The sequence below is a fragment of the Mustela erminea genome, chromosome 18 (genome assembly GCF_009829155.1).
Source record: "Mustela erminea isolate mMusErm1 chromosome 18, mMusErm1.Pri, whole genome shotgun sequence".
Classification (NCBI taxonomy): Eukaryota; Metazoa; Chordata; class Mammalia; order Carnivora; family Mustelidae; genus Mustela; species Mustela erminea.
In genome coordinates, this window is record NC_045631.1 from 38933213 (window position 1) to 38945525 (window position 12313).

Here is a 12313-nt window from a genome sequence, read left to right on the forward strand (position 1 = left end):
CGAAGTATAGAAGCCTGTTTACCTCATTAGGCTAGAAGCTGCCTTGCCTTCTAGGCCTTTGCCTCCTCCCTCAGACTGGAGGCTTCTTGATAGCAGAGCTACCGCTCCATCCAGATGGGTTGGGGAAATCGTCAGGCCATCTCAGGAGTGGGGTGGGGCCCCAGGGGGACTCACTCAGGTCTCACTCAGGGCCTGTGACTGACTCGGGGCCTTGGCTCTGTGTGGCCGTGGAATCCTCTCCCCACAGCGGGCAGGAGTGACCTCTCTAGACTGTTCTGTGTACCCATGCCTGCATCTTGAAAACCGCTCTCTACTCTTCCTCCAGCCAAATGCCCTTCACAGGAAGGAAACCAAGGCCCACAGAGCGGACCTGACCCAGACATGCCGGAGCTGGAGACAGAGTCAGAAGTGGAACCCAGCATCCTGGCCCCCAGGGACAAGGATTTTTCCATTCCACCATGCCACTTCCCAGAAAGCAATTGCCAGGGGAGCCCCCCTGACCCAGGCTTCAGGCCCCAGGAGGACACAGACTAACAATCTCCATAGGAGGAATCAACAGCAAGGTGGAAAACATGGCTCTAGCATCCTGAGCCCCAGAGAGAAGAGCGAGCTGTCATGGTGGACCACACCCCCCAGGCATCCATGCCGGCCCCAGGGGATGCTCACCACAGAGAAATCAGGGGCCCCACATGGCACCCTGACCACACTCCTCAAACAAGACTCTCTCTCCCTTGCTGAAGGGCCACAGCCAGCTGCTTGCCCCAAGGTCAGATATTCAACCCTCTCTCTTTTCCCTGAACCACCCCATAGTGGGCAAAGCTGTAACATTACCAAAAATCACTGAATTGGAGGATGAGAAAGCTCTGTTCAAACCTAGCTCTGCCACTGACTAGTGTGACCTTGAGCAAGTTAGCAGCCTCCCTGAGCCTTAGTCCTCTCATTGTCTGGGAAAAAAAAAGACAGGAATGCGGGTTGTGCACTGAACAAAGGCGCCAGCCTAGGGGGCAAGTGGGGGACAGTTCCTTCCTGATCTGCTCTATCGCCTGATTTCCTTTCATCCCATCGTCAAGAGTTTTATCAGACCCAGCACTGTACGGTTTTGATTTTTAGCTGCTAATGAAGATCTGGCTAATTGACTTCCCTGGGAAGGGAGGGGGCATAGCTGCAGAGGGGAGCGCATCACCTTTGGTCTGAAGATGTTGCCAGAAAAGCTGGGACCGGCCCTGGCGTGGGCCCACAAGATGCCCCGTTGTTAGGCTAATTCCTGTGTGGCTTCTCCACCATCACACGCCCCAGGAAGGTGTCCTGTCAGCTCTCTATCTCCTTGGAGAGGCAGCTGAGAGGAAAACAGGCTGAGAGGAAGGGAAGGAGCAAACACGAGGGAGGGGAGAAAGGCAGGCTCCTGTCCCCCCAGCTCTGCCGCCATTCTGAAGAGGCTACAAGAGCTCCTGCTCTCCCAAGAGGGACTCAAGCCTCGGGGTGCTGTGGCCAGGGCAGCGACCACACCCCTCCAGTTGCCTCCAGCTGAAAGCATGCCAGAGGGGGACCTCCTGTTCCCAGGGAGAGGGAACCCACTCTGTTGGAGGTGAGAGGCCGAAGCCCCGTCCATCACTCCCATCCTCCCACAGGGAAGCTGTCAGTACCCAGTGTTCAGTGAGGGCCTCACGCATGTTGGCAGGAGCCCCAGACTGGCCAGATCCCTCCATAGCCTCCTCAGAGACTCCATCCTTCTTGGGGTCAGGCTTTTCCTAGGAGGCCCTTCCTCTGCCAGCGCCTGGACATCTCCCTCAGCCACCAGAGCAGCCAGGGCCCTGGTCCACGCTCAGCTGCTCAGGGACACACTTGTGCTGGCTCACGCTTCCAGCCTCACACCTGTGCGCCCTGGTGCACGCCCATGGGCCCAGTGCCTGCTCCCCAACATGGACCCAGTCACAACCTGCCTCACCTGAGCCCCCCACGGGCATCCACATGCCGAGGGGCACACCCAGGCACCGCCACGACTGGGGTCCCCACACAGATGCCACCTCGACTCCACCAGCTTCCAGCCGGGGGTCCTCAGTCCAGACCCCCTTCTTTTCTGTACACCCACTGCCCTGAGGGAGAGGCTGACCCTGCCCCCAAGGCATCCCTGAGTCTGTGGGCCAGAGCCTCTTTAGTGCCCCCCAAGTCCCTGAGAGGGCCATCCTGAAGCATCCCTCCCCCTGGGTGAGGCATAGAGCACCTCAACACCCCCTCCGGAGGGAGGCCTCACAGAGGAAGGTCTAAGGAGGGGTGGGCTCTTCCCCAGGGCAGGACAGGGAGCCAAGCTGCCCCGGAGCCACAGACACCCAGCTGGGCAGGGGTCCCACAGTCCTTAAAGAACCTCCAGAGGCCCAACATTCTCACACTTCAGCTGGGTAGAGTCCTCCCAACACCTGCCAAGGGCAACTGGAAGCCCTCCCAGCCTCAGAAATGCCATCCAGCCCGGGCTTGGATACCTCCAGGAATGGAGAACTCATTACCTCCTAGACATCAATCATTGTGTGGGGTTCCTCCTTCCCTAAAATGAGCCAGTGTGTATGCCCATGGTCCTCCGAGGGACCCAGGGGCAGGTCACAACCTCTCCATTCAGAGCAGGATGGGGGTTTGGAACCTGTATCTCCTCTTCTAAGGTCAACAGTTTGGGTCCTTCCTTCCATGGCCTGGTTTCAGCCCCCACCCACCAGGCGTCTGCTTGGCCTTCTGTTGGGTGAGCCCCATGTTGTCACCACTCTTCCTAGTCGGTGGCCTTCAAAACTCCTATAATGGTGTGACGAGGTCTGAGCAGCCCAGATGACCTCTTTCTGCTTCCGCCTTCCCCAGCCCTCCCCCTGTCCCCAGCGAGAAGCCAGGAGAACAGGAGTCCAGGACATACCCAGCCCTTGCCTCCTGTTGCCAATCTGAAGCCCCTCCTGACCTTGAACTTTGGGGGGCCAACTCGACTCCTCCTGCCTGGGGTGGGTGACTCTTCTAGCAAGATCAGCTGAACCTGCCTGCTCCTTCCAGGAGCTTCCATCTGTCCTCTGGTTCCTGGCCTTGCAAATGTGGGAGTCTGCCCTGCGGCTCACCCCTTCCCACCAACTATATCCCCCCATGGCTTCAGTGAGGCAGAGGCAAGGTCTAGGCACCAAAGGGCGTACCTGAGAGTCTGCCTGGGTAGCCTGTTCCACTTGTAAGTCTCTGGTCAGCGGCCTGAGGCTCTTGATGCCCTGTATGGCAGCCAGCCAGCTAAGGGGTACACCTAGCCACTTTGAGGACTGGAAAAACCACAGCCCACACAATAATATCTGAGGCATATTAACCACACAGTGCTTCCTCCTTTCTATTCTACTTCCTTCTTCTCAGTGCTGACCCGGCCCTACTGCCAGAGGGTCCCAGGCTTGGAAGGAAAGGTTCCCTCACCCCCAGCTGCTTCCCTGCACTGTGCCCCCAAATCCGCATCCCCTGCTCGTGCGCTGGCTAATTCTGGCATCTCATCAGACAGTAATTACGGGGGAATCAGCAGTGCTGTCATCTCTGCAGCTCGGCACCTGTCACCACGCCACCATCCCCAGGCGGCTGGGATGGGACCGGAAGCTGAGGGAGGAGGACTGTGCTGGGGTGAGGGGCATCTGCTCCTTCTCTGCCTCTGCAGCCCTTGCCCCCTTCAACCCTACCTCCTCACGGGGCATGCAGCACATGTCAACTCTGTGGCCACCAGCCACCCAGGGCAGGGACCAAACGCATGTGGACACGTGTCCCCAACCAAACAGAGAGCAATGACAGCAAGCCAAAGCTCAACTTTTCCCTAGCCCTTTCACATAGCTGTGACCTTGACCGAGTCATTTTACCTCCCTGGCTGTCAGTTTCCGCAATGACCAAGTAGGGAAACAGTGCCTATCTTGGGAAGATGGGAAGAATCAAGCATGTAAAGTATCTAGCCCCGTGATTACGTATCCACTCAACAAACTACATACCCACTCTGTGGGTCACCATGATAAGTGAGTCATAGCTTGGCAAAGATCACCCTGGGGCCACATTGGGGCAGAGCTATTTTGTCTGGCTGATGGTATCCTGTTTTGTTTCTTTGAATTTTCCTGTTTTTAAGGAGCATAAGCACTGTCCCTCATAGGGGACAGTTCCCACTGTTCCAACTGCCCTCGGCTTTGTGCATTTCCTGCCCCTGAAGGCACTGCCTTTGCTGTCCCCCAGAGCAAAAGTGGACTACGAGGTCCCATTGGATCCAGAACCAATGGCCGGAAGAGATTTGACAATGCCATGGGAATTCAGAGGAGACAAGCCTGGAGGTGGTCGGGAAGGGACACCTCAGGGAAGAGCAGAAATGGAGATGATCAAGGGGGGTGTCCTGGAAGAGGAGTCACAGAAGCAAAGTTCACCAAGGAGACAGGCCAGGCGCGTTGGGAGCTGTTGGAGACATAACACATCTAATGAGGTCCTTCCTGATGTTGGATCTCGAGGCTCCAGACATGTCCCCCTCCTCCAGAACGGTTTATTTAGGTGGGCCTCACCGGCGAAGCCACAATACAAGACCAGCTCACAACCAAGTAGCATCTGCTGTCACAACCAAGTGACCGAGTCACTTTCCTGCCCTCATGGTCTTTTCCCCACATGGAGAGGAACTCCGCCCCAGCCAAAAGGAGGTCTGGAAATGGGAACGCCCTAACCTCCAGTCCCCCTCATACACCTTCCCCAACTCCAGGGTCCGGAGTCCCTGGGGTGCCTCAGGGGTGGAACCAGGAATGGGGTTGAGGAAGGGAGGCGCCGATGAACCTCAGAGTCAGTTCTCAGTAGCATAGACTCTGGAGGGACCGTGCGTGCTGGACTGCAGAGAGAGGCAGAGGGGATCCGCTCCATGTACAGCGTGAGAGACTGAGGCTAGACCTAAGAGGCTAGAGAGCTTTAGGCAGAAGAAGTAGTAGGGCTGAGGATACCATAATGGATTATCTATGTGACCTTGGGCATGTTACTTAACCTCTCTGGTCTGTCTCCTCCCCCATAAAACAGAGACCTTAGCATTGAGGACACAGGCCAGTGGGTCATAAGGATAAAATGAACAGAGCTTAAGCCAGCACATGGTTCATGTATTAATAAGTAAACATTCAGTAAATATTGGTCATTAGTATTTTCATTATTACAGGGGATGATTTTACCCCAAATTCAGCAAGGACTGAATGAACCCCACCACCCCGCCTGGCCCTCACTCCCTTGCTGAATCGGAGTCCATAAAGGGAACCGGGAAGTCTCTTCTAACTGGAACCAGAGTCAATGGGGGCGCTGACCACATTGTCAGCCCCCACCCCTAATAATACTTCACAACACGTTTCCAAAACCCAACCACATCTTAATCTGCTCTGGGAGGGTAGGCAGGACAGGGCTGTTTCCCCTCTCTACAGATGTCAGAAGTCTTGGAAGGTACTGAGCTCCCTGCCTCTGGGAGTATTCCAGAAAAAGATGGGCAAGAGAGGAGAGCATTCAGGCCCTCCTCTTGGTTCCCTGACGCCCCCCCCAGCCCACCGGGGTGGCTGAACCCCGTCCCCTCTGCTATGGGTGCAGGGAAGGGGGTTGGTGGCCCCTGTGACCAGGACTGGGGTGGGGGGCAGTGTTGGGCAGACAGGAAGGGCTGCAGTTTCAAGTGCTGCTGCCTCCTGTCAGCAGCCACAGTGGGGGAGGGAGGGGAGCAGCCTTGTTGCTCTTTTAGGAAAACGGTAATTTTAATTAAGAGGCAGACAAACGAGCGCTCTGCAGATTGTCTCAGAGCAAAGTTATTAAAAAGCCATCAAGGCGTCGGCAGCAGCCACAGTGGCAAGGAGGGCTGCCTCCCCCAGCTGCCCGCCCAGATTGGGGCTGAAGCATCCTTCAGAGAGATGGAGGACTGGAGGACGTTCAGTCTGCAGACAGCCAAGACCCAGATCCTGCAGCCCTGCTCCCCTAGTGGGGGGTGGGGGGAAGGGGGGAGGACAGAGCAGCAGCTGGACAATACTGAGGCTCAGGCTGCCCCAGGGGGCGAGAGGGCTCACACAGGAAGGGAACAAACAATGGGGCAATCCTTGCTGCAGGTGGGGCCTGAACTCATGACCCTGAGATCAAGAATCACATGCTCTCCTCACTGAGCCACCCAGGCGCCTGACAACCCTGCCATTTTCCAGGCAAGAACACTGAGGCTGGGAGAGGACAAGTGGCTTGGTTCAGGCCCACAGAGCTAGGTAATGGCTTAAGTGAGGATTTGAACCCAGATCAGGCTGTCTCTCAAGTCCAGGGCCCCAGACTGCTGATCCTGGGCAGCGAAGTAGGGTGTTGGCTCCCCAAGGCCTCCGAAGAGTCCTCAGCACAGGTCCCAAAACACTGCCCAAGTCCCCAGGGACTTGAGGCCTCAATCACTGCTTACTCAGTGGGGGCACACAATGTGAGGGGCACCATCAGGTCAAGAAACACTTTACAGGGACATGAAGTAGAGAGCAGTTGCCGGCCAGGGAGCAGGGGCAGATGGGGCGTCAGGGGACATGGAGTCACAGTCCTGGAGCAGGAGCAGGCACTTTACAGTCAGCTGCCCAAGCCACGGCCCGGGCTCCACAGCTGGTGAATTCCGCCAACTCCTTACCCTCTATCTGCTCAGCACTTAAGCAATGGAAGAACTCTTATCTGTCTTGGTCACTGTTGGACTCAGACCTTAGCCCAGGGCCTGGCACAAAGAAGGTATTCAATAAATCTTTATTGAATGAATGAACAAACGGACAAATGAATGAATGAACGATTGAATCATTGAATAAATGAAATAAGATCACAGGTTTGCAAGTGCCTATAAACTAAACAGAGCTGTATTGAGGTGGGATGTGGTCCCATGTCCCATCCCCCACCCTCTAGCCTCCATTGGAACATGGGTTTCCCTCCGTAAGAAGGGCCCCCTGCTCCTGAGGCCCTCTCCCCAGGCCCCCAGGACCCTGCCTCCTCCCCTAGCTTCCCAGCCCAAGGAGGCTTTGTGGCCGGCACGCTTATGTACATGCACACACACACTAACTCACATGCACACATAGACACGTTCTCCGCCAGGCAAGTTGCCCTCCCCGGAGTCAAGTCTCTGCTGTCCCCTCCCCTGGCAAAGGCCTGGGCCCACCAGGGAGAGCCCCCCTCCCCCATTTCTGGCCATCTAGGTTGGCAAGAGGCAGTTGGCTAAGGAGCAGTGTGAAGCAGGGTGGTGGGGGGAGGCCTCCCTCCTGGCTTACTAACCTGGAGACTTTAAACAGAGGGAACAGAGTCCTGGAGCCTTCCCTCCCGCTGCACGCTGGAGCCCTGGGTGAGGGACAGGAAAGGAGGAAAGTCGTGAATGAATGCCCAGAGCCAGAGGAGAGGAGGTGGAGAGAGCAAGGGGCCCAGGGTGGGGCTCCCAAAGTGGGATGGCTCCCAGGCAGGGGCCTTGGGCCATGGGGCTGGAGGGGGGCAGGGACAAGGCAAGGTGGAGCCTTAACAGCCATCCCTTTGGAGGTCGCTGGGAGGCTGGAGGTGGGGGCAGGAGGGGTAGAGACTGGGTGTTGGAAGAGCAGGGGCTGAAGGGGCAGAGACACTGGTGGGAGACAGACAGGAGGACAGACAGCAGGACGACACAGAAAACATGGGGTCCCTAGAATGAGGTCCCCAGGACAGACAGTCAACAAGCCAGGCCCTATTCTCCTCCCAGAAACAGAGACAGGCCCTTTCCTGGAGCGCCCACATAAGATCCCAAAGCATAGCACCTTCGAGGGCCCACCTATGTTGCCCACCCAAGGTCACCCCATCTTGGAAGGCTGGTAGGGTCAGAGTCAGAGGGGCCTGCCATCACCGCTCTGCTGTCTCCCAGCCCGAGACCCCCATCTGCTCCATTCACCCCCTAACGCTAAGGAAGCTCCCTCTTCCTGCTGCAACGAGGAAACGTATTTCACACGAAACCAGCACTCACACACTCACACTGTGCAGGACAATGGCACCTGTGCCCCTAATTGCTTGAAGGTCTATACCTCACTCCTGCCTCCACCCGCCCCCCTCACGTTCAGAGTACAGGGCACAGCCCCCTTTTAGCCTTCATCAGGGCTGCAGGCCTCCCACCCCGCAGGGAAGTCCTTCTAACTGTAGCCTTTCCCCTCCTGCTGCCTTATGGTGTATTGCCTTCCATCCTGGGGCTGGTGGCATAAATCTCCTTCCTGCCCAGAGGGAGACACCGTGGCTGGGACCCTCTTGGGCACAGCCTGCCCGAGGCTAGCTCAGACCCATCCACACCCACATCACGTCTGGCTGCAAGAGTTCTCAGCGCCCCCTGCCAATCTCATGGTTCCAATTTTCCCACCGATTACCCAAGACGCAGGCATCCCAGGGAGAAGCAGCTGTTGTACCCAGATGTGGGGACATTGACTGAAGGAAGAAACCAAGAATTCTCACTAACGGATCTAGCCCCAGAGGGTTTCCTGGACCAGGCAGTGCAGGTTGGAGTGGGGTGCGGAAGGGGCAGATGGACAGGGGCGCGGAGTCCAGAGAAGTGACAACTCAGGGGGCCTACCTTCCTTCCCCGCACCTGCCTTCAGTGGCAGCTCCAGGGACCAGCCCCAGATAAACTGAGGTGAGGATCTGGATTTCAAAAAACACTAAAGACGTTTTCTCATGTATGCCCCTTCCTCCGGGAAGACAAAAACGACTTCGCCCGTTCAGTCATTCCTTGGATCAGTCATTCCTTGGACGTGAGGAGGACAAAGACAAAGCAATGACTATTTCTTAAAGGTTTCCAGTGAGCTAGGAACTCTACCTAAATTACCGCATTTCATCCTGGTACCCACCCCGCAAGAAAAACACTGTCATGGGCCCCAATTTACGGAGGAGGAAAATGAGCTTCAGAGGCGAAATGACTTGCCCCAAACCACAAACCTCTGTCTGACTCCAGAACCCGAGCTCTTGACCCCTGAGCTAAGCTCCCTCCCCTCTAGCCTCCTAAGGCCTTGGCTGTCTCCCCTCTTCCCAGCCTGGGCTCTAGGATATATCATTTCTGAAGGACAATAAGTGAAAGAGAAGGCTTGGTTTCTGTCTCCTTCTACCTCATCCTTGGGGTGGGAGGCAGAAGAGGCTAGGTCTGGGCTGCGGATGGACCAGGGACCTGGGGAGAGGATGAACTGTTGGGTTCTGGAGAAGCCCAGACCAGGATCTCCTGAGCTTCATCTTTAAGTGAAGTCTGGCCCCTGGGGCAGGGGTAGGGGGTGGGAGGACTGCTTTCCTGCTCTCCCACCTCCTCCAGGAAGCCACTCACAGTCCCCTTCTAGTCCCCTTCTCCTTTTAACTTCCAGAAATCCCTGAGTACCCAGGCCAGGGAGAGTGTTAAAAGTCAGGGGACCAGCAAAGTGAAAATCCAAGTCAGTCCTAAAAGCCCTCACTCTTCCTCAGAGCCTTCTCTTTTAGAAAGCGGCTGGAACACAAATTGGGACGCATCAGGCCAGCTGAGCCCCCACCCCCACTTTACCCTCCCTCGGTGGGGGTGGACTGGGCAGGGAGCAGCCCAAGAGAGCAGGCAGAAGGGCTGAGTGTTTCTCTGAAAGGGCTTCAGTGAGCCGTGGAATGCCTTCCCAATGAGATGGAATCGTTAATTCTTCCCCAATGAGGCAGATGCCGGTGCCTAGGGTGACGCCACGGATGCCCGCTGTGTCTGCAATTATCACTCACCCTGGGGGTGTGGGGAGGCAGCAGGACACCCTCCCACAACCACCTCCTAGGCTCGGCAGAAACATCTCCAGCTAGGCCTCTCCAGAGCGGCCTCTGGAGTTGGGCTGCTCTGCGGGGTCTCTGGGTCTGAGGGTTCCCTGCAGGGCCCTGGGTCTGGGGTCTCCAGCAAGCTCTATGGCTGGGGTGGAAAAGAAGCCAATGTGCTGGGAGGGGGAAGTCTGCGGAGGCGAGGAAGGCAGGCTTGGGAAAAACCCAGCTCCTTTCCAATCTTGACAGAACTCCATGCCGGGACATGCAGTCAACTGGGCCAGGTGGTGGAGGCTACCGGGAACCAGAAAAAGGTTGTCGGGGAGAGGAGCCACCCTCGGGCAGTGCCTCCGAGGAGGAAAATAAGGACTGGATTCTAGTCCCTGAATGGAATGGAATGTAGTTCTGCCTGGATAGAAAACGTTGAGTTTATGATTCAGACAGCTGAATCCTCTGGCCACTCCCTTATCCAGCCTCCAGGCTGAGAGGGTAGACTTTGGGCAAAATGTGTCTTTGCAGCACAGAGGACTGTTTGTAGTGTGTGTGTGTGTGTGTGTGTGTGTGTGTGTCTGTGTGTCTGTGTCTGTGTGCGTGCCTGCCCTCACACGCATGTGCCAATATTCTCTTGGGCCAGTTCTCCATTTTTCCAGGTTTAGCTGGAAATTGGAAATATTCTTCCCACCCTCTTCGTGGCAAGGCATGTTTTATCTCAGGAGAGAGGAAGGAGGTAGAGCTTGTGACAGTTGGAAGAGACCTTAGAGATTCTCCAGTTCCACCCTCTTTTTTCATACCAAGCACACTGAAGACCAGAGCAGGCAACTAATTTGCCCAAGGTCACACAGCAGTAGGGAAGGCAAGCCACCTGAGCCTGGTCCCATGCTCGCTCTTCCCACTGCACTTCACCTCTTTGCTCTGGGGAATTGAAGAGTGACTACCCGGTCCCCTTTTCCTCCCCAGCTGGACTGGACCCCTCTCTCTCATGCACCCCTGTACCCTGTACTCAGCCAGCCATAACAGCTACAAGAGTTAAAGTGCATCTACCAAGTGCCTCAGGATGGCCCAAAGGTCATCGCAAAGGTCATGCCCACAGGTCCCCTGCCCTTAGGTACAACACCAGCTTACTCATGTTCACATATACCTGTCATTGAGGTCAAAGACCACCAGAGCTCCCCACCTTGGAGTGTCCCCTCCCCCCACACACACCCCGGGAGGCTTTCTTTCCTATCTAACCTCTATTCCTCCTACTACAGCAGCGTGGGCCTGTTTCCTTTCAAGCTGTCCTGGGTAAAGATAGGGGGGAGGGGAGAAGAATATTTTCTCCCCCCACTCCAAGCCCTTCTGTCTGCCCACCCGCAACAGAGCGGATGAGGGCAGGGTGTCCTCGGGTGGCTGGGCCCTGAGCCCAGTGCGTGCATGAGGCACGAGGAGCACACTGGGGGAGCAGCAGCCTGAGTGTGGGAGAAGCAGCTCTTCTGGGAATTGTCCCTGCAGTTTCTCATCCCCTGCAAAATCCTAAGTCTCAAGGTTAGGGGAGGGTCTTTTCTGGTTTCGGAGACTTCTGTTCTCTCTGCCACACCAGTTACTGGGTGTTTACTATGTATCAAGCCTTGTGCTGGACATTTTCTTCTATGATTACATTTAATCCTCAAAGCAATCCTATGGTCACAAACAAATCTGCCCCCTGGGACAGTCCCTTCCTAAGACTAAATCTAACCTTGATCCCTCTTGCTCCATTTCTGCTGGCCCGGTCCTCCTCGGTAGCAGAGGCCATCTCCGCTTCTGTCTTCAGATACTCTTGCCATGACTCAGTGGCCCCACATTATCTTCTCCAGGCTGCCAACCTTTACCCCGGCCTTGCCCCATGTGATGGGCATTATAGGGGCCAAAGCAACAGAAGCAGGACTGGGGGCTTGGATCCCTGACACTGGCCCGTGCCAGACAGAGCTCTGGCAGGGAGGTAGGAGAGGAGGCTCTGGGGGCAGTACCCCCACCCCCGGAGGTGGGGACAGAACCGGAGGCAGCAGACTCTCTCTCCCTCATGATGTCTGTGACCCTTGTAGGGAGCATGGGGCTTCACCTTCAGTGTGGCAACTAAGCAGGGCCCAGAGATGCAAAGAGCTAGCTAGCCCTCTCTGTGACCAGCTCTCAGGTCCAAATTGCAACCTACAAGCCCAGGGGACTGTGCGGAAGTGGGCAGGGCTGCAAGACACACCCTGATCTGCCCTGGGCTGTGGGGGTTGGGGAGCTGACACCGGAGGAGGGACTCTTACACCTGGCTGAGCTCCTTGGCATCTAGAGAGTGCTCAGGCCCTGGGAATGGAGGAGGGAAACCCCCAAGCCAGCCTCGGCCTGGCTCTATGGTAGCCACAGGCAACTTCAGTAAATTCACACAGCACTTGGCTTCCCTATTTGAACCTTCTGTAGCAGGGGTGATGAGGGTAAGGATCCCCTCCATTGAGGCTACCCCCTATCCTGCCTCCAGCATATCTGGAACCCAGGGGCCAGACCCACCTCCCCAGGAAATGCTCAGGCCTCAGCTTCCACCCCCCTAGGAGATTCCAGCAGTGAAAGCATGGGCCAATGGGCAAGGGAAGTC

The 12313-nt window shown here is 56.4% G+C and overlaps 1 protein-coding gene across 21 annotated transcripts in view; it reads right to left on the reverse strand.

Moving 5' to 3' along the window:
* SRCIN1 (SRC kinase signaling inhibitor 1) overlaps window positions 1-12313 on the reverse strand; it is a 65207-nt gene that overhangs the window by 46910 nt on the left and 5984 nt on the right. For 16 of the 21 annotated variants that reach the window (XR_004280535.1, XM_032320928.1, XM_032320934.1 and 13 more), the window contains exon 2: window positions 7243-7305. The exons of the other annotated variants lie outside the window; for them this stretch is intronic. Coding sequence is in view for 14 of the 16 variants with exons in the window: in XM_032320928.1 (XP_032176819.1) it covers window positions 7243-7305 (63 nt within the window). In the remaining 2 variants the exon portion in view is untranslated. The remainder of the gene's footprint in view (window positions 1-7242; window positions 7306-12313) is intronic. 21 annotated transcript variants of the gene reach the window in all.